This window comes from Rhinatrema bivittatum, chromosome 8 (assembly GCF_901001135.1).
Source record: "Rhinatrema bivittatum chromosome 8, aRhiBiv1.1, whole genome shotgun sequence".
NCBI lineage: Eukaryota > Metazoa > Chordata > Amphibia > Gymnophiona > Rhinatrematidae > Rhinatrema > Rhinatrema bivittatum.
In genome coordinates this window covers 42,761,286-42,783,071 of record NC_042622.1, presented here as the reverse complement: position 1 = coordinate 42,783,071, position 21,786 = coordinate 42,761,286, and the positions used below count along the sequence as shown (strand labels likewise).

Here is a 21,786-nt window from a genome sequence, read left to right as displayed (position 1 = left end):
CGACAGAGCGCACTGTTAGCCGGCATTTGGACGCGCATTTTCGACACGCTAGCTTTACCCCTTATTCAGTAAGGAGTAATAGCGCGTCCAAAACGCGTGTCCAACCCCCCCCGAACCTAATAGCGCCCGCAACATGCAAATGCATGTTGATGGCCCTATTAGGTATTCCCGTGTGATTCAGTAAGTAAAATGTGCAGCCAAGCTGCACATTTTACTTTCAGAAATTAGCGCCTACCCAAAGGTAGGCGCTAATTTCTCCGGGCACCGGGAAAGTGCACAGAAAAGCAGTAAAAACTGCTTTTCTGTGCACCCTCCGACTTAATATCATAGCGATATTAAGTCGGAGGTCCCGAAAGTTTAAAAAAGTAAAAAAAAAAAAAAATTTGAAATAGGCCCGTGGCTCACGGGTTGAAAAGACCGGATGCTCAATTTTGCCGGCGTCCGGTTTCCGAACCTGTGGCTGTCAGCGGGCTTGAGAACTGACGCTGGCAAAATTGAGCGTCGGCTGTAAAACCCGCTGACAGCCACCACTCCTGTCCGAAAAGAGGTGCTAGGGATGCGCTAGTGTCCCTAGCACCTCTTTTTACCGCTGGGCCTAATTTAAATAAATTTATTTACTGTATCGCACACACAGGAGAGTGTCCTGTGCACGCGCCGGGAGAGCGGGCACTCACCTGCTCTCCCGCGTTTTTTACTGTATTGGCCCGTGAGTTAGCAAAGGATTGGTCTTGGCCGGACTAAGCTACTCTGCCGCTTCCGTGCTGCCGCTGGAAGCTTTCTCTCTGTCTTTCGGCGTATTGCTAACCTGGGTACCCGCTCCTCGGGGGCCCTCTGCTTTATTTCAGGTGCCTTATGGGGATCAGGTACTCGCTCCTCGTGGGCCTGCTCTCCCTGCCTCGGTGCCGCTACCAAACTTCTTCAACCTGGTGGAATCGCATACCAACAGCAACCATCTAGAGAATAATCTCTCAGTCTGTCTCATCCACAGTGCTGCGTTACTGGGAAACCTACTCCAGAATTCCCCTATACCAACGGGGTGAGAAGGGTCCCCTCTGCCAAGGGTCCTGAGACTGCTACATCCAGACTACCTCACTACTGCCACCTCTGGTGGTACACTTCAAGCTGTTTAATAAAAGAACTAACTCTATGTTTGTGCGACTGTGCTTAGCCCAGTACTGCAGCGCCTCACGGGGCTCCTCCCCCTGGGCGTGGTCATCTGCCTCAGTACCCAAGAATCCACCCAAACACCGCTTAACCATAACAGATGCATTTCTGCCTTTCTCTTGGGAAGAGGGGGTGGGTGCTTATGCCAGTGAACATGCTTCTGGCATCTGAACCTGAAACTAGGTGAAGTCAACTTTGGGTATAGGAGCCCATTCTTTAAGATGTTCGCTGTCATTCATTTCTCATTTTCCTGGTTATGGTATGGATTGATGATCTAGTGTCCATCATTCCATAAGACAAAATTCTACACTGATTTGACCCAACTGAGCTGAAATTATTTCAAAAGCGGATTCTGTTTCTAGCTTAGGGTTGAACAGTGTGTCCACAAATGATACTACAAATAATGACCATTGGGTTTTCGAGCATGTACTTTAATGAAGCAGTGTAATGATCATTTCTTGAATAATAAACGGCACCGTACATGCAAGTCTGAAGAACAAGCAGTCCTTACGTATGATTGTCACTGCAGAATGTTGCTGTGTGAGGCTATTAATTGCATCCATTGAAATAAGCCAGTAAGTTTAGTGCGCATACTCGCTGACTTCTCAGATTTATCATTGGTTACTTTTCCACAATATGATTATATCATAATTTCATGATCAGTGTCCCGGATTAAATTGCCTTTTTCCATATTATGATTTCATTTTGTTTTTATTTTAGTTATTCCATCCCCTGGAAAAAGGCAACAATGCACATTTTAAACATGGGTATTGGCCAAGTCAATGGATTGGTCCTGAGCACTCTGAGAACTTGTAGATTTGTTTTTTCCTAGGGATATCAAGATGACAATAACATGTGCGAAACTGGAGAAACCCAAGACAGGCTTATCTTGTCCATTTTGTTATGGAACCCATTTGGTAGCCATCTGCAGAGGCACAGGCTACGTGTCTCAGCTAACTCCCTACTGTCCCGCCCCTCCCAATGTGAAACATACACGTGTTTATTTATTTATTTACAAGCATTTATATAACCATTCTGTGCACTTCCCCGGCGCCGGCAGAAATTAACGCCTACCTTTGGGTAGGCGCTAATTTCTGAAAGTAAAATGTGCGGCTTGGCGGCACATTTTACTTACTGTATCGCGCGGGAATGACTAATAGGGCCATCAACATACTGTACTGTATTGGCCTGTTAAATGGCTAGCTCATCTCCTCCCAGTCACGCCCCTGGAACGCCCCTAACTTAGCCGACTAAAATTCTAGTCAGTTAATCCTATTCAACCGTTTAGAATTTAGCCAGGTAAGTGCCCAAACATTCATTTAGCCGTCTAACTTCTGAATATATTTTTATAACCTAATATAAAAGATAGAAATGTTTGTGTTTCAGAATTTTTACATTTTTACCACATAATCTTTTCCCCCAAGCTGCCTCAGGAAACTAGGGGACTGTGTCTTAGCGCCCTTCTGCTCCCTGCTGTGCAACCTTGGGGGTGGGGTGGAAGAGAAGAGAGGGTGACAGCCTAAGGGCGCCAAGATCCCGAATCCGTCTCTGCCGCACGTCCCAACTGTTTCTGTGAGAACTGCTCTCCTCCAGAAGATGCAGGAAAGGAAACCTGTGGACAAAAGAAGGGACCGAGGTCGCCCTTTCATCTGGCTCCACTTGCTTAAAAGTTCCTACTCGGCGAATAGCCCAGAGCTCATCCCCCGCCCCTCAGTTTCTCCAGGACCTTCTCTCTCGTTTGTGTTCTCTAGTCGGCCGTCTCTTTTTCACCTTGATAATTGAGTCTGTCCCACCCAGTGTGGGAGGAACATTTTTACAATTCTCAGGGTGGAAAAAAAAGAAAAAGTTAAACTCGTGGGCAAGGTGTAAACTTTTCAGCTCCAAACAATTTTGCACAAGAGCACAGCGCCCCCCCCCCCCCCCCCCCCCCCCCCCCCCCCGAGACAAATCCCTGCCTGCCAATGTTTACCAGAGCTTAATCAGCGGCGCACTCAGGCCGTGTGATCGCGGCTGCCGCCAGAGGATGCGAGGGCACTGGGCGCTGCGAGCCTGCCCCTCCCGCCCTGCAGGCTGCCAAGCGGAGTCCTGTGATTCAGGGAAGGAGCAGGCAAATCAGGACGGGCGCCCCCCCCCCCACGCCTTATTAAAACCGCTGCAAGCGCCGCCGAAGTCCAGTAAGGGCTCGGCCGACTGAACCCGCCCGGAAGGGAGCGAAGCGGACGGGGCCGATCATGGCAGGAGGTAAGCGAGCGCCCCCCCCTGTGCCAGCAGCTCACAGGCGGGAGATGAGAAGTGAATCCCTGTAGGGAAACCTGCTAGAGAAAAACTGTGTTGGCGCCGACAGGAAGGATCTGAGATGCTGCTGCTGCTGCTGCTGATTTGCGAACCGGAGCAGCTTCGAATTAATGCAGCAGCAGCAGCAAGGCACCGTTTCCTTTCACAGAACCTCTGGAGAAGCAGCAGCTGGCTTGTATCCAGCTGTAGCACCCATGGTTTTGTTTTCCTCTCCTCAAAGGTGAATTTTAAACCGCGTCCAGGGCAGGGGAAATAACCAGCTGTCTTTCACCCTTCCTTTATAAATCTGGGTGGAGAGGGCAAATTTCAAAGTCAGGTACCCTGGTAAATAGCGAATTGGCCTGCGTCTAAAAATTGGAGCTCCTCTATCCACAGGGCTGGTGCTTCTGTTCGGTAAACTAGGCAGGGACCCTGATTGCCAAAATGTTGTGGGTTACAAAATCCCACCAGCAGGAGGCCCAGAGGGGGAGAGCCAGTACTGCCAAAGAAGGGCAAACTGTGCTGGAGCTGCCACCAATGGCTAAATTGGGAATGGGGGGTGCATGACTGAAGGTCGCTTAGGTTGCCAAATCCTCTTGCACTGGCCCTGTCTATCTGCCTACAGGTAAGGTGCAGATGCTTTTAAGGCAGATTGATCAGAGCCATTCCCCAGCTATGTTGAAGCCAGGGAAGAAAACAGCTCCCATGTGCACCAAAATATTTTTCAATTCCCTATGACCAATGATTATAATTGTGTCCTGGGATTTAGACTTAAGAAGCCAATCAAATGCGCATTCTACTGCCAAAGATTTGATGGTCATACTTATAGCTCACAAAAGCAAAAGTACCCTGAAACCACCATACCAATAAAAATCAATAAAGCTAAAAAAAGGTAGGTGAAAAAAACTTTTACACATCCCTCTGTGCTGGTATCATAAATGCCTGCAAAGTAACATTCAATAGGGCTCAAGGCCTCCAAACAAGTGAAAGGACGGGTCCCAATCTCATCATTTGCCAGTTCCAATTCAAAACATTTTTAAATTCTCGTTATGCAATTACAATAAATCCACATGGCAATGTGTTGAAATACTTAGCTTTCTTGTGGAAGCCTAGATGGAAGAAAGCAGTGGCTTGCCAATGAACTGAAAGCCTAGGGAACCGTTTGTTTCACGGGACTCCAGAAAGTGGAACATAAGAACATAAGAAATTGCCATGCTGGGTCAGACCAGGGTGGAATTGGGTCTCCTCCCCGCCGCAAACACTGCCAGTGGCTACTTCAGCGTTTCAGTCGGACCTTCGCCTCAATCGACTTTCAATTCATTGGCAAGCCACCGTTTTTCCACATTGAGCCTTCCACAAGAAAGCTAACTATTTCAATATGTGCCATGTGGATTTATTTTAATTGCATAACTAAAATTTTAAAAAATTTCAAACTTACAGGCCAATACAGAACGGTGCGCTCGGCCGAAAGCGCCATTAGCCCCAGTTTGGACGCGCATTTTTGACGCGCTATTATTACCCCTTATACAGTAAGGAAAACGTGCAGCCAGCACCCCCTCCCCGAAACTAATAGCGCTCATCACATGCAAATGCATGTTGATGAGCCTATTAGGTATTCACCGCAATACAGAAAGCAAAATGTACGGCCAAGCCGCACATTTTACTTTCAGAAATTAACTCCTGCCTTTCTGAAATTACTTTCAGAAATTAACTCCTGCCTTTGGCAGGAGTTAATTTCAGACGGCACTGGGCAAGTGTACATAAAAGCAGAAAAAACTGCTTTTCTGTACACCCTCCAACTTAATATCATAGCGGTATTAAGTCCCAAAAATAAAAAAATCATTAAAAAAAAAAAATCTGCCTGCAGGTTGGAAAACGGACGCTCAATTTTGCCGGCGTCCATTTTCCGAACCCATGGCTATCAGAGGGTTTGGCAACCGACACCGGTAAAATTAAGCGTCGGCTGTCAGACCCGCTGACAGCCACCACTTCCGCCAATAAGGAGGCGCTAGGGATGCGCTAGTGTCCCTAGTGCCTCCTTATTAGCATGGGCCCTAATTTAAATACAGAATCGCGCACCTAGGAGAGGTAAAGTGCCGGGTCTCTCGCGCACTTTATTGTATGGGCCTGATTCATCCAGGCATTTTCCCATAGACACAGAATGGGAAAGGTGCCATGGTGAATCAGGCCCTAGTGTGGTAAATGATGAGATTGGGACCTGTCCTTTCACTTGTTTGGAGGCCTTGAGCCCTATTGAGTGTTACTTTGCAGGCATTTATGATACCAGCACACAGGGATGTGTAAATGTTTTTTCACTTACCTTTTTTGGCTTTATTCATACTTAAAGCTCAACCTCTTTGTTTAAATGCCAATATTTTCATGCTTGCACTTTTAGGGTGATCATTTCTTCATACATGTATAACAGGTTCACTCTGTTTCTTGCCTTTTAGTTTATACTAGTTCATTTGCAGTATATATTTCAGTATATCTTTTGCCTTTTTTTACTAGATTCTTATTTTATATTATCCATTTTAGTCCTGTACTTTATTCCCCCTGTATTTCAGTATATTTTATGCCTTGAATTTCAGTATATTTTACGCATTGTATTTCAGTATTTCTTACGCCTTGTATCTCAGTATATTTTATGACCTGTTTTTCAGTATTTTCTATGCCTTGTTACCCCTGTACCATCCAGCCATTATTTATTAGTTACGCCACTTTTTGTCTGAATCCTCTTCCCCTGTGTATTTTAGTACCCTTTTCCCCATGTTACCTTCCTCTAGCTTCCTCGTTCATATTAGTTACTCCTGTTATTCTAGTTTACCCCTCTTCACCCCCTTGTTCTTTGGTTCCACTATCGTTCTCTTGTTTCCCCCCACCCTTGTTCTCTGTAATACGTTAAGTTATCTGTAAATCGATACGATGTACCCACGAATACCGGTATAGAAAAGTTCTTAAATAAATACATTTTCCCCGTCCATTTTATTTGTTTGGTTCGTTTTATTTTGTTTCAAGCATTTACTTTTTTTTTTTTTTACAATGCATGCTACAATAGGCAAATAGCATACACTATAACAATTTAGGTCCAAGAAAACAAACCGGTAACCGATCCAAGATGGCAAACAGCAAACAAACAACAAGGTGGAATCGGTAAAATGGACTTTATTGATCTTGCCCGACTCTGGCCGAGTTTCGCTCATCGAGCTGCCTCAGGGACTATTGCAAACAGATAAAAAACAAATAAAAAGACATACAAACATATATATTTGAACTAACAAGTAAATTGCAATACAAAAATGTCATAAAAATCATATTAAATCATATGACATAAATATAAAAAGACATATTTACACTATGAAATAAAATCATAAACATGTGTCTAAAATGTTTGTATATATATATATATATATATATATATAAATCACTATGCAACTATTTCGTGAGACAAATATGCATTCAAGTGTACAAATAGCAATACAGCAAAATTGATAAAACACAAATGAAATATTTGAAAATGATTAAAAATGATAATAATGAAAAATAATTAAAAATACAGGGAGTGCTTGTGTATATTTTGACTACTTAATGAATAAACCTTCTAAAGAATTATAAACTATATGTATATCCAATGTAAAAAGAAAAATAAAAAATAAGGGAAATGAAAAAATGAACAAATATGAAAAAAATATGTATAAATGCATAGATGAAAACAAATAAATGAGTAGAAAAATAAATAAATGAAAAGTAGAAATAAAAATAAAGAGAAAAAAAGAAAAAAAGAAAGTGTGTGGATGGTGTTCAGACTTCTCTCTTGTAACTGTGTGAGCTGCATACAATGAAAACACCCCCAAAAGACCACTGTAAACTGCAAATACCTTAAGAGCCACTTGAATTGGCTCAGATTAGCACTGACTTCACATGTACTGTGATCCCAGAATCATTAATCAGCAAGCTGACTGGAAAGTAGGAAACACTGATTAATCAAAAATTACTTGACCATAATTATCACGATAATAGGATACAACCAACCTGTATAAATTCAATTTATTAAACATTTATATCTATCGGAACTATTTCAAAAACGATGCTTTGAACGGCTAAACACTGTAAAAGCAGTGACATCACATTTCTTTAAAGAAAACAAAAGAAAATTAATTCATTTAAAACATTTTTATGTGGCCATTGCCCTGTAGCTGATTATAATTTCTTCCGAAGCGAATCTGAATGTAGCTGATGTTACCGGTGTTGAAATATAGTTGTTATATATAGAGTTGTGCACGTTAGGCATGTCTAAAAACAAACTATTAAAACAATATAGATAGTAATCTAAAAAACGGTGCCGATGAGACTTATTATGTAAAGAACAAATACAACTTGCTATTATGGACCAAGTTAAAACCCATAAAAACAAAAGAGGGAAAAAACTCAAGTGATATATCTAATCTCATTCGGAAAAAACACGGTAGTGAGCGGCATATAAAACAAGTTCAAGACTTTAAAGGTTTATCATCAGTAGAACCGGCACTCGCGTATTCGCCTCTCAAACAAATACTATGCAGAACTAGGAAAAAGCTCAAGTAATACATCTAATCTCATTTAGAAAAAATTCCGATTGTGAGCGACATGTAAAACAAGTTAGAAACTTTAAAGGTTTGCACTTTGTCTTATTATATTTACCATCAGTAGAAACAGCACTCACGTATTCGCCTCTCAAACAGATACTGTGCAGAACGGAAGCAAGCTGTTTTACATGTCGCTCACAATCGGAGTTTTTTCTAAATGAGATTAGATGTATTACTTGAGCTTTTTCCTAGTTCTGCATAGTATTTGTTTGAGAGGCGAATACGCGAGTGCCGGTTCTACTGATTATAAACCTTTAAAGTCTTGAACTTGTTTTATATGCCACTCACTACCGCTCACTACCGTGTTTTTTCCGAATGAGATTAAATATATCACTTGAGTTTTTTCCCTCTTTTGTTTTTATGGGTTTTAACTTGGTCCGTAATAGCAAGTTGTTTCTGTTCTTTACATAATAAGTCTCATCGGCACCGTTTTTTAGATTACTTTCTATATTGTTTTAATAGTTTGTTTTTAGACATGCCTAACGTGCACAACTCTATATATAACAGCTATATTTCAACACCGGTAACATCAGCTACATTCAGATTCGCTTCGGAAGAAATTATAATCAGCTACAGGGCAATGGCCACATAAAAATGTTTTAAATGAATTAATGTTATTTTCTTTTCTTTAAAGAAATGTGATGTCACTGCTCTTACAGTGTTTAGCCGTTCAAAGCATTGTTTTTGAAATAGTTCCGATAGATATAAATGTTTAATAAATTGAATTTATACAGGTTGGTTGTATCCTATTATCGTGATAATTATAGTCAAGTAATTTTTGATTAATCAGTGTTTCCTACTTTCCAGTCAGTTTGCTGATTAATGATTCTGGGATCACAGTACATGTGAAGTCAGTGCTAATCTGAGCCAATTCAAGTGGCTCTTAAGGTATTTGCAGTTTTCAGTGGTCTTTTGGGGGTGTTTTCATTGTATGCAGCTCACACAGTTACAAGAGAGAAGTCTGAACACCATCCACACACTTTCTTTTTTTCTCTTTATTTTTATTTCTACTTTTCATTTATTTATTTTCCTACTCATTTATTTGTTTTCATCTATGCATTTATACATATTTTTTTCATATTTGTTCATATTTTCATTTCCCTTATTTTTTATTTTTCTTTTTACATTGGATATACATATAGTTTATAATTCTTTAGAAGGTTTATTCATTAAGTAGTCAAAATATACACAAGCACTCCCTGTATTTTTAATTATTTTTCATTATTATCATTTTTAATCATTTTCAAATATTTCATTTGTGTTTTATCAATTTGCTGTATTGCTATTTGTACACTTGAATGCATATTTGTCTCACGAAATAGTTGCATAGTGATTTTTATATATATATATATATATATATATATATATATATATATATATACAAACATTTTAGACACATGTTTATGATTTTTTTTCATAGTGTAAATATGTCTTTTTATATTTATGTCATGATTTAATATGATTTTTATGACTTTTTGTATTGCAATTTACTTGTTAGTTCAAATATATATGTTTGTATGTCTTTTTATTTGTTTTTTATCTGTTTGCAATAGCCCCTGAGGCAGCTCGATGAGCGAAACTCGGCCAGAGTCGGGCAAGATCAATAAAGTCCATTTTACCGATTCCACCTTGTTGTTTATTTATTTATTTATTTATTTATTTATTTAATTTCTTTTACTATACCGATGCTCAAGACCAGGTCTTATCGTACCGGTTTACAATGTAACTGAGGGGAAAACCAATTAACATCTAGGTAGAAAGTAAAGTTACATTAAACAGGGAGCGTAAAACATGGGAGGTGGAAGACAGGACAGGTTTTAAACTAAAACAACTGGAGAGTGATAAATATATAATCATTGTTTGTTTGATAAATATATATGATAAATATATATAATAATATAATAATATATGTAATATATATAATATATATATAATATATAATATATATATTATATATATTATATATTATATATTATATATATATATAATATATAATAGATATAATATATATATAATATATAATATATGATAAATAAATATTGTTTGATAAAAATATATGATAAATATATAATAATTGTTTGTTTGTTATAACAATTTAGTGCATGCTATAATGGCAAACATGACAAAAAAAACAATATTGTAATTTTTTTGTGTCATTTCAGATGGGAAATGAGGCAAAATAATATAACAGATTTCAGTGATGACGATATCATGTCATTTTAAAATGGCAGCATCTCCCTAAAATCAAGAGAGGAAGTGAAGAAAGGAAAGGTTGCAGAGAGTGCTAATGATGCTGTGATGGCACCATAAGCCTCAGAAAAACTATCCCATGGCTTTGCAATTTGTACCTCATTTTCATTAACCACATACTTATCTAAGAATAGTGACTCAGCCCTCCTCAGCATCCCAGCCCTAGGGAGGTGTAGCGAGGTGCGACACACAAGTGCACACAGGTTTTGCTATGTTTCATTTAGCATTTATTTGGGATGGTATATTATGTTTGAGATGCCGCAGACGGCATCATGGAGGTTTAGGAAGGAGTGCCTTCCAGATGGACTCCTGAGTTTCTGCTTCTGCCTGAGCCCACCTGTAACCTTCTCATCTTCCTTCCTTTCTCCTTGCCATAGGTCTAGAGGTGGCGTTTTCAGATTTGCAGTGCGACAAAAATAACCTGAAGCACCATACGGCAGACATCAGCACCAGTAGATTGATTTTAAGAAGGGGCGAGTACTTCGTTATCAAGATTCAACTCAAGCCCAGAGGATTCCAGGCAAAAACTGATCAGATTACATTTACTGCAGAGACAGGTGAACCCAGCTCTATTGCCTGTGCCAGCCGCAAAAGGGGTTTGTCCAGGCACACACTATGGTTAGAAGAAGAATTAATGCGTTCAAAACCAGTTCTGCCACCCTGGTGTACTTTAATAGGCTTGATTGAAGTGAATTAGTCATCTCATGCAAAAATCTGCTTATCAGCCTGCATTATATACCAATGGCTAATAAACTCATGGATTATTTAAAGTTGAAAAGCACTCTAGTTCGTCATTTTGACTCATTATGCCCTTGAAGGATTTATAGGGAAAGAAGGCCATGTACAGAAGATCTATGTAGATAACACTGACTTGTAGAGACATAAATCTTCCTCTTTAAAAATATTGAGTGCTATCAGGCTAAATTTATGGGGACAAGTTAAATAGGTCTAAATGTATCCACCATTAACCAGATTTAAATGGAAAACATCCAGATAAGTTCCGAATATTTGGGTAAAGTTATCCAAGTAATTACCCAGGATAACTTACCCACTCACTGGCTTTTTGATAAATCACGCTTACAAGTTATCATGAGGTCGGCTCCTTGCCTCCCTCCCATACTCTATTGAATATAGTACTTTATCTTCGTTCTCCCTCTCTTTTTTCCTACTCCCAGTTAAGGCATCCTTGTTATAATGTAACTTTATGCTCCTTTTAAATTGTCTCATGTTGATTGGTTGGTTTATAGTTACTGCTTAGTTCGATGTAAACTGAGTTGATTTCATTTGTATCAAGAAAGTCGGTATATAAAAGCCTTTAATAAATAAAATAAAATAAATATGGAACTCACGTTATTAATGTCTGACTTTTGTACTTTTTTGCTTGTAAAGGACCATGGCCAGAAGAACCATCTGGAACCAAAGTTACATTTCCTCTGGCAAGCTCCGGAAAGCCGAAGAACTGGGGTGCATTTATTGAATCCAGTGGTCCTGATTCCTTGTTAATTGCAGTGATCACTCCAGGCAATGCTATCATTGGACAGTACACCCTCAAGGTTCAAGTCTCCCCTTGCAATAAACCCACCACCTACCTGCTGGGACAATTTGTCTTACTTTTTAACCCATGGTGTCCAGGTATGAGATATAAACCTTCTCTTCTTTAAACTTCCCAACCAAAGTAGTCTGCATTTATTTGTTTACATCCCAGAGCATATGAAACTGGTCTTAAAATGGAAAGTGAACTCAAATTCTGCATAGGATAACAATGAAATGTTATTTTTCATTTTAGCACATGCTAAATCAAATTAGCATGCACCAAATGGTTAGTGCAGGCAAAATAATTTTAGCCTTCACTGAAATAAAAAATGAACATATCAAAATAATAGACACAAAAATAAATTCAATTTTCACTGCACAACCCTAAAGCCAGATACGAATGTATTATGGTGAAAATATCCTACAGATTTAACATTTTCCACAGTTAAAGCTTTCCTTCACAAAAGGTTTATGCTACTTGGTGAGATTTAATACACAATAATGGGGGTCATTTTCTATCGCTTATCGCGTGCAATAGCTTGCTGGGGGCGGAGTCAGGGCAGCGAGGGGAGGAGTTGGGGCGGTGAGGAGGCAGACGCTGCGATGTCTTCGCTGGCGGCGATAAGGTAAGCACCGTTATCATCGCCAGTAGCGCGCCCAATAGCACCACCTATCACAGTGGCGCTATTGGATGCGAAAGCCGGCAGCGATAACACCGCGGTGATGCGATGGCTGCCGGCTTTCGCAGGCCCGCCCCCCCCCCCCCCCACCCCCTGTTTTCGCTGGATTCACTATTCTGCATTAGAATGGTGAATCCTGGCCATTGTTTGCTAAGGAGATGCCTTGATCCTGTGCTTTTGACCATTCAAGTATTGCAATCAGTTTTATAAATTTAGAAATGAAGCTTTTGTGGGTTGTGAGACCTCTCAGATGTGCCAACCAAAGCAAAAACAAAATGCTGCAGTACATGAGATTTCAAGACCACAAAAATTCTTTCTTGCTTATTTCCAGAATGGCATATAAAGGGAAGATCTATTAAAGTACTTGTTTTACTGGTGTTACATACAGTCGACTGTAGTCATCTTACAAAATATGTGTGTTGGGAAAAGGAGCCATTTGGTATTTTAAGTGAAATTTGTGGTGATATTTTTATTTAAACAGTGTTCTGAATCTCAAGAGCAGCATTATATGCCATCTGCCATTTAGTACAAGTCCGCTTGTTTTTTAAGAAAGTTTTGTTAAAAAAATATACTTTAATGAAATGGTTAAGCTGGGTTGGGTGTAGGATAGATCCCTGGCTCTCTCTCTCACACACACATGCACACACTTTATACACGACTATAGATACAAGTACAAAACAACTTTTCCGTACAGAATCAAACCTTAAATATGTTTTGATTTCACGAGAAACAGAGAAGGAAAGCAAAGAATTAGGTTGGGAAAGCCATAAACTGCCTCACCAAGAAGGAGGCAATGTACATCTATATATTTTATTGAAGAATAGATACAGCAAAATTATGAATTGAAAAAACAAATCAAATTACAAATCAAAAGAAATCAAATTACAAATCAAAAGAACAAATCAAATTACACATCAAAATTAGAAAGAGAAGGTGGAGTAACCTTTTTAAGCCTCAATGTTCGAGTCACACAATTTTATTTGAAAAAACAAAATAAAGAGCAGGTGGAAGACGTAGATAAGGTTTGACCTGCATGCAATGTCTCGTAGCATCAGGGTGGGACGTGGGGAGCCTAAATTGTGCACTAACAGCACGCTTGCATTGCTTCCCCACCCTGCCCCTCCCCGCCAGAGGATGATGTGTACCTGGGGGATGAGAATCAGAGGGAAGAGTACGTCATGAACGAGCACGGCTTTGTCTACCAGGGCAATCCTAAGTGGATCCATCCCCGCCCGTGGAACTTTGCACAGGTAAAACAGACTTCTCTAAAAAAAAATATATATATATATATATATATATATATATTCCACAACGAAAATACAGATTCAACATTAAAAAAACAAAACACTTTTTTTGCATTGCTAGAAACTACATGATTTCATCTAAATATAATTAAATAGTAAGTGAAACATCAGTAGGATGTGAGACACTCACCAAACTCACTCACTCTCAACATATGTGGCCTAGTATCACATATAGAATATAATAGAACTATAAGAAGGATATTTCTCTTTCACGCTCTGACTTACCTGCATATAATATAATCTCACCTAAGGGCCAGATTTTAAAAACTACGCCCGATTTTATAGCATGCGCACGCAGCCGCGCGCATGTTATAAAATCCAGGGTCTGCATGCGCAAGGGGTTGTACAATTGTGCAACTTGTGCGCACCGAGCCGCGCAGCCTTCCTCCGTTCCCTCCGAGGCCGCTCCGAAATCGGAGCGGCCTCGGAGGGAACTTTCCTTCCGCCCCCCCCCCCCCCACCTTCCCCTATCTAACCCCCCCCCCCCTTACCTTTCATTTTTAAGTTGCGCCTGCCTCCGGGCAGGCGTAGGTTGCACGCGCCGGCGCCGGCCGGCCCGCGATCCCGGCACAGCGGCAAATGGCCGCTGTGCCTGGAGGCTCCGGCCCCGCCACCGGCCCGCCCACTCCCCGCTCATTTTTTTTTCAAGCCCCAGGACATACACGCGTCCCGGTGCTTGCACGCATCGCCGAGCCTATGCAAAATAGGCTCGGCGCGCGCAGGAGGCTTTTAAAAGAGTTAAACGCATATATTACATGCGTAACCCTTTTAAAATCCTCCCCTAATTGAGGTATACTTTACTGGACTCTCTTTGGCCATAAGAATATTACAGGATGTCACAAGAATACTTTTAACAAGAGGTTTTGTTTTCTTTCTGTAGTTTGAAGAAGACATTGTGGATATTTGCATGAAACTATTGGACAAGAATTTAAATTTTCTGAATGATGCATTCAAGGACTTGGCACGCCGAAATGATCCTGTGTATGTGAGCCGGGTGGTCTGCGCCATGGTGAGGACAAAGCTGCATTCAATGGACGCCCAATAGTGCAGGGATGGCTCAATGGCCTCATAGAGGCATTTGTCACCTCCGCCAGGGCTTCCAGCTCCACAGAGCAGGCGTTTTCCTTTGGCACAGCTGGCATCCCGCACAGATGCCCCTTTCTTTGGAGGAGATGACACCCATCCTATATGTCTCTTCCTCTGGTGCAGTCGACTTCTGGTCTTTCATGAGAGAGGGCTGGGAAGGCCAGAAATAGACTTGCAATACGGAAGATTTCTGTAAGATGTGCAGGGACCTTCATTCAGTTTTCCAGTTGTTTTTTCTGTGAATAATATCAGTGTTTATTAAAGCACACACGGGAGAAATCAGTGGAAAAAAAAGACTCGCCATTTTTCCAGGTATCTTTTTTGCTCCTAATGTAATAAACACAGCTAAATTCCCCAAAAAGTAAAATAAAAACTGATAGTGAAGGTCCCCAAAGATGAGGGAGATTGGACTATCTGTAGTGGATGTTTAAAATCATGACAGGTCTAGTACAGGTAGGCGTGAATTGCTTATTTACTCTTTCGGATAATAGACTAGGGGGCACTCCATGAAGTTAGCATGTGGCACATTTAAAACTAATCGGAGAAAGTTCTTTTTCACCCAATGCACAATTAAACTCTGGAATTTGTTACCAGAGGATGTGGTTAGTGCAGTTAGTGTAGCTGTGTTTAAAAAAGGATTAGATAAGTTCTTGGAGGAGAAGTCCATTACCTGCTATTAATCAAGTTGACTTAGAAAATAGCCACTGCTATTACTAGCAACGGTAACATGGAATAGACTTAGTTTTTGGGTACTTGCCAGGTTCTTATGGCCTGGATTGACCTCTGTTGGAAAAAGGATGCTGGGCTTGATGGACCCTTGGTCTGACCCAGTATGGCATGTTCTTATGTTCTTATGCTCTGTGCAAGACAGATTTTTCAAGCAGAGATGGGGAGGGGGAGATTGAACTTGTGGATATCACTCCATAACAATGCTTAAAAGGAAAATGAACCCTCCACCACGCACTGTGCAGTATTGCAAATGACAAGTAACAGTACTCACTCTTTGGCTGCTTGCAGGGGTGCAGGGGAACCCCTGGAAGGGTACCCAGCAGCACCCCCTCCCCACCCAAATCAATAGCCAGCACTGCCCTTAAAAGCAGAAACAGTAACTTCTGTGAACCCAGAAATTCTTATGAAAGCAAAACGTTATTTACAAGTTAGTCAATTAGTTGGGAAACACTCATAGCTACTCTGTGTTAATAATTAAGTTAAAGAGGCTAATGTCTTGCTATTAGCTTTCTTCAGCCAGAATAAACATTTTTATTACCTTAAGCAGCAGCATCTTCATTAGATAAACCGATAAAACTCATAGGAAAAGATGATATGGTCTTAGGGTCCTATGCACGAAGGGGGGGGGGGTGTCAATATTTATTTATTTATTTGTTTATTTAAACTTTTCTGTACCGGTATTCATGGGTACATCATATCGGTTTACAGAGAACTTAATGCAATACAAAGAACAGGAAGGAGAGAACTGGGATGCAAGAGGTGGAACAAAATGACAAGGTATAGAATACAAGATACCAAGATACCATACAATATAATGTAGGGGAGAGGCAAGGAGGGGGTAAAAATGTAATACATAGGACGGGGAGGGGAGAACAGAGATGCAACGGGGTGGAGCAGGATAATGGGGTAAAATGTACAAGATAAAGAGAGGTAATGTGCAATATACAGGAGAGAAGAGGCAAGGGGGGGGGGAACTACTGGGAGGGAGAGGGCATGGGGGCAGGAGAAGGGGAGCAGCATTTAGCCAGATAACTCGTAATTATCTAGCTAAATACCATCCTTCCAATATTTCCCTCACTTATTTGGCTAAGGTTTAGCTGGAAAACTCATTATCTAGCTAAAATTTAAGTAAAGGCATTCCGGGGTGGAGTTATTAGCTGATTAAGGTATCCAAATAACTCTGATATTCTGATTTAGCTAGATGAGTTATCTGGCTAATTCTAGTCATGCCATAGATTAGCCTTAAGATAACTAGATAAACTTATCTGGCTATCTAAAAGAGAGCCGACTCTATTCAATAGTGCAGCTGCAACACTGAATATCCCTCCAAAGTTAGCTGGATAAAGCCATTTAATGTGCATACGGTATATGGTCAGATGCAAATTAAGTTTTAATGGGCATGCACAGAATAGGTAAACTCTCTTCCATGTGCTCTTTTGTTACCCCTAAATCCTAAAATGCAACACATGCCTCAATGTAGGTGTTACATGTTAGCATGCATGTTAACATGTAAATCCCCTACGCTATCTGAGCCATAGTAAAAAGGCCAATTGACATGGGAGATTTCATTTCCTGCAACCCACCTCCATCAACTGTCCTTCTCTTACCCCAGAACTAATCCCCACCCTCATCATAATCCCGATCCCTCCTTTCCCCCAAGGCAAACCTCTACCCCTGACTAAAGTTCCAACCCCCGATAAAAAGCTTGATCCCCTGATACAGACCCCAGTCCCCCCAAAACCAAACCCCTCCTTGATCAAAAGTGATCTGTCTCTCCTTCCACCCCTCTGGGATTAAGTTTTACCATTCCCGAGGGTCCTGCTCTTCACAAGTAGGAGGAACACGAGAGCCCTCCTGCCATTATCCCTTCATCACTACCACTCTTCTTATGCTGAAGTGCTGCTAGGTGGCCTCATCCGTCAGCAGTTACCAAAATTGTGACCCTCTGGAATGGTAAGAATTCATTCTGAAGGATCTCGGGACTGTGGTTGGTGAGTCAGCCGGCTTTTAATTGGGGGTTCTTGGTGTTTGGGGGGGAGGGGATAGGGCAAGACTTTGATTGATGGAGGTCAGGGGGCTCAGGACTTTGACTGGGGGGGGGAAAGGGGCCTAGATCGGGATAGCAGAATGATCTTGAAGGGGAGATTGGAGAAATGAAATCCCTCATGCTAACCAGCGGAGAGGATTTCAAGACTAACTGTGTATATGCTACATCTTTTGGTCTTAACGTGCTTGCTTTTTTTTTTTTAAACACTTGCGTTTTAGCAGAGGCACAAAAAGGTTTAGAGCATTGTCCATTGAGTGATGTCTTAGGATGTACACACTAAAATCTTTAACGTGTGCAAGATAAAAACTAATTTTGCAAGTTTTAATGCAATTAATTATGCAATACCTCTTACAGCATCTCCTCCTATGATATCCCCTAAACAAGCTGGGAGACCTGTGAGAGAGGAGTTTGATTTATTTATTACCAAGGCGTGCAACTCTCTGCCAGTTTCCCTTCTTCCTTTCCTCCCTCTCCATATGTTTGCTGCAGGCAACAAAATGCCATGAGATTACTCAGGCATACCGTATACGCCAATAATACTTACCCCATGCAACCCAAAAGAGCGCCAGCATTGTCCTGCCACTGAACAGGCATAATCAGGCGGACAGGATGGGTTAGTGAGAGAAATCTCATGTCCTAGGTTTAATGCAATACTGACAACAAAAAAAAACATAGAAAAGAAAAAAATTCAAGAGTGTATGTAATTGAGATAGTGCTTGAGCAGTTACGTGGTATGCAAAGTTTCTTGGCTTGCACAGAAGCAACATAGCCAAAGCAATCCAGCGAACAAAGAGCCTATTGGGTTACCAGGAAAAGGTGAAGAGGGTGGCAGAAACTGTGCCAGTCAGTGTGGATGAGAATCTTCACTCAGTCTGATAGTTTCCCCCATTTAAAAAGTCTCTCCATATATATAAAGTATATAATCTGCAACATTACTCTGTTGGCCGCTTTGTGTGCCAGGCTCCAGAAAACCATATTTGCGCTGCCTTTTTGGGAGTTGTAATGACTGATTTAATCTCTTTAAGCTCTACTTTTAGTATCCCTCCAAATATTGTCCCTTATAAATCTTGATTGACCACAAAATAGCTTTAAAACGATTTTCTCACAGGAAACACACAGATGGAACAGTCCATGTGTTTCACGCAAGTAAGCACATGGTTTACGTGCATAAAAACAGGGTTCAATCGCTGCCTGGCCTCTGTACGGGTAAAAGTACACTTTTTGGGCCTGATTTTGAAAAGCATTTAATTGAGTAAAACAGGGTTTTACACTAGTAAATGCACTTTATTCAAGTAAATGGCTTTTGAAAATTGCTATGATAGTATGTTACATTTATGTGTGTAACTCTTTTGAAAATTACCCGCTAAATGTTACAGAGTGCGCATCATCTGCCCCTGAAAAAAAGGAGCACTTCCCTGGGGAGTGAGGGGATACGGGAGATCAGGGAGCGAATGTACTTTTTTTTTGTCCATTTTTGATGAGCCCTTAATGCTAGTAAATAAATAATTAGCTGAACAGGAAAAACACAAACCTTGCATTCAGCTGTGTCCTGGAGGCACAGGGAATTAAAGTGACCTGCCCAGGTCAGAGAATTGTTGACAGAGAGGCATTTTGAGTGCCTGTTCCAGAACTGCTCCAGAATTATAGGCCAGTACTCTTGCAACTGGACTATTTGCACAAATAGGGATTTGTCTTAAATACAATAAAAATAACTGCATCCCCCTGTCAGCAAATCCACATCACAATGTTCAGTGCTAGTGTATTCCTATGGCACCACATTGGTCCTCAGTAACTGTTTTCAACCTTCTTAATGAGTAACCTTTCTTAAGTGGGGTGCTTTTTTAATACCTGCTGACAAGATACTTTCTTTTGCGCCCTTGCTCCCCAATTAACTTTTTCATATTTTCCCATAATTTGACCTATAAAAACTGAAGTTCACACAGTCGGCTGGTATTTGGAGTTCCGTAGATCATCGATCTAATTCGAATTTTCAGATTTTTCCTTGGATTTCCCCTTTAAAAAAATGCGTGCACACCGTACAACGGACACATGGTAACAGATGTACCAAGGCCTTGAATTAGCAGCATTTTAGAAGTTGTGAGCAGCAGCAGCGCCACTCACCCCAGCTTCACCTCTGGCTATTGTCCATTCGTGCAGCTTTCATAGGCATTAAAAATTTGTCTAAAGTGCAGACTCTATCTCACATTTACTTTTCTCAAGCTTCGAATGGAAATGAACGAGCAGCTTTTAAGTAGCACCTCTTAAGGAGTTGCTTTGGTAAATTTAAATATCATAATAGGTGAACAATTTTGCACACATCCATCCCCTGATTGGTCCTGCCCAAATCATCCTCTCTCGAGACAGTCACCCCCATCTTCTCCCATCTTCTCCCCCGCGCCGGCGCCCGCCTCACACCAACAATAAGGAACAGCCGCTGCAACCGGAGAAACTCAAGGCAGAGCCCCCTGCCGTCGTCTCGCGCGGAGAAGCCCCGAGCGCCCCACCCCCTCCTCTCGCATAGAATTCTGTTACCATGGAAACCCATGCACGGGGCTAAGCCCTACACAGGGCCTGGCAGTGCGGGAGCTCTGCTGGAGGCCCCGCTCTGAATGTCTCCGGTTGCTACTGCTAGTGCCAGCACGGAGGCAGGCCCAGTGACCAACATGGCAGCGGTAGCAACGCCCCAGCATCTGTAAAACCTTGGCCTCAGAGGCAGTCTACGTTATTGCCTGTGCTTTTACTTTACTTTTACTTTATTAAAATGTATTAACTGCCTGAAGCCTAGGCCACTAGGCGATGTACATATTACACATTCATAATGCTTAAATCCAGGCCTGCTTCCAGCTACACCTAAAATATCCAACGTCAGCCTTAGACTGAGGATAACAAAGCTGCTCAGTACGTCTCCAGACTCAAACTTCTGTTTAGGTTACTACAAGAGTATCTGTTGTTTCATCTCTTTAGAAAACCTGAATATTTTCTTGAAAGCTGTATTAGATATACCTTATCCTTTTTATGCAATTTCACCTTTAATGGCAGTCAAATGTTTTATTTTCTTCCCAGATCAACTGCAATGATGATGCAGGGGTGCTGCAAGGCAACTGGAGTGGAAAGTATGACAATGGGATCTCCCCATCAACATGGAACGGGAGCATCACCATCTTGAGAGATTGGATGGCAAGAGAGTGCCAGCCGGTCAAATACGGGCAGTGCTGGGTCTTTGCGGCTGTCATGTGCACAGGTATGCAAGCATGGGCACAGAACAACAGTACCGTCAACTGCAAACTACACTGGCATGCATTCTAGATGACTGTTCTGAATAAAAATAAACCAAAGTTTTCACTTAGAAAATGTATAGTTCTGGCATCAATAAAAGCTTCCATAGCAGCCATCTTTTCTCTCTCTTTTTTTTTTTTTATCCTCATTTTTTCATGCCCTCCCTTGGATTGGTATACATGGCCTGAGGGCTGGAAGGAAGTCCCTTCTGAAAGTAATGAGCAGTGATGCTGTTTGACCAGCAGGAGTTGCCAGAGAAGCGGCAGCAGTCTTACCGCCATCTTGGGAGCTCTGTAGTGAGCAGTCAGCTGCTCCCACTTTGGGGCTGATGTATTAAAGTGGCTCAGCTTTGTACACAGATTAGCGCCCCCAAAATATGCACCCAAACAAATGTGTACCCAATAGTGTCAGTCAGATGTAAATTGCACGTAGATGAGGACATTAGATATTACACCCAAAGCAGTAAAGCGCTGAATGCCCAGCGCTCGCTTGTTAACGTGGCAAATTTAACTCCAGCCTCGGAGGTGGAGTAAAGTCAACTTACAGTCAAGGGCTCATGACAAACATTAACAAATACAGCAGGTTCTCTATGTTGCAATAAATGTGACCTCCTTCTTAGTATCATTGTGATAGAGAAAAATAATTGTATATTTTGACTTGATTAAAAGAAACCAACTTTTCTTATGGACACACAGTTTAGATGTCCATAGCAAGGGGTGCCTAATATTGTGCTGAGGTTGCTGAAGTGAATTATAACAAAAAAAAAGAAGTGGGATGAAAAAGGACGCTTGTATTGAGCACCTGTTGAACTTGGGCACCCA

The 21,786-nt window shown here is 41.2% G+C and overlaps 1 protein-coding gene across 2 annotated transcripts in view; it reads left to right on the top strand.

Moving 5' to 3' along the window:
- The first annotated feature begins 3,133 nt into the window (after window positions 1-3,133).
- The window catches only part of LOC115098235 (protein-glutamine gamma-glutamyltransferase 5-like), a 74,093-nt gene continuing 55,440 nt past the window's right edge, over window positions 3,134-21,786 (top strand). For both annotated transcript variants that reach the window (XM_029614701.1, XM_029614700.1), the window contains exons 1-6: window positions 3,134-3,405; window positions 10,688-10,867; window positions 11,700-11,942; window positions 13,655-13,773; window positions 14,708-14,836; window positions 20,753-20,930. In XM_029614701.1, the coding sequence (XP_029470561.1) occupies window positions 3,396-3,405; window positions 10,688-10,867; window positions 11,700-11,942; window positions 13,655-13,773; window positions 14,708-14,836; window positions 20,753-20,930 (859 nt within the window). In that variant the 5' untranslated portion in view covers window positions 3,134-3,395. The remainder of the gene's footprint in view (window positions 3,406-10,687; window positions 10,868-11,699; window positions 11,943-13,654; window positions 13,774-14,707; window positions 14,837-20,752; window positions 20,931-21,786) is intronic.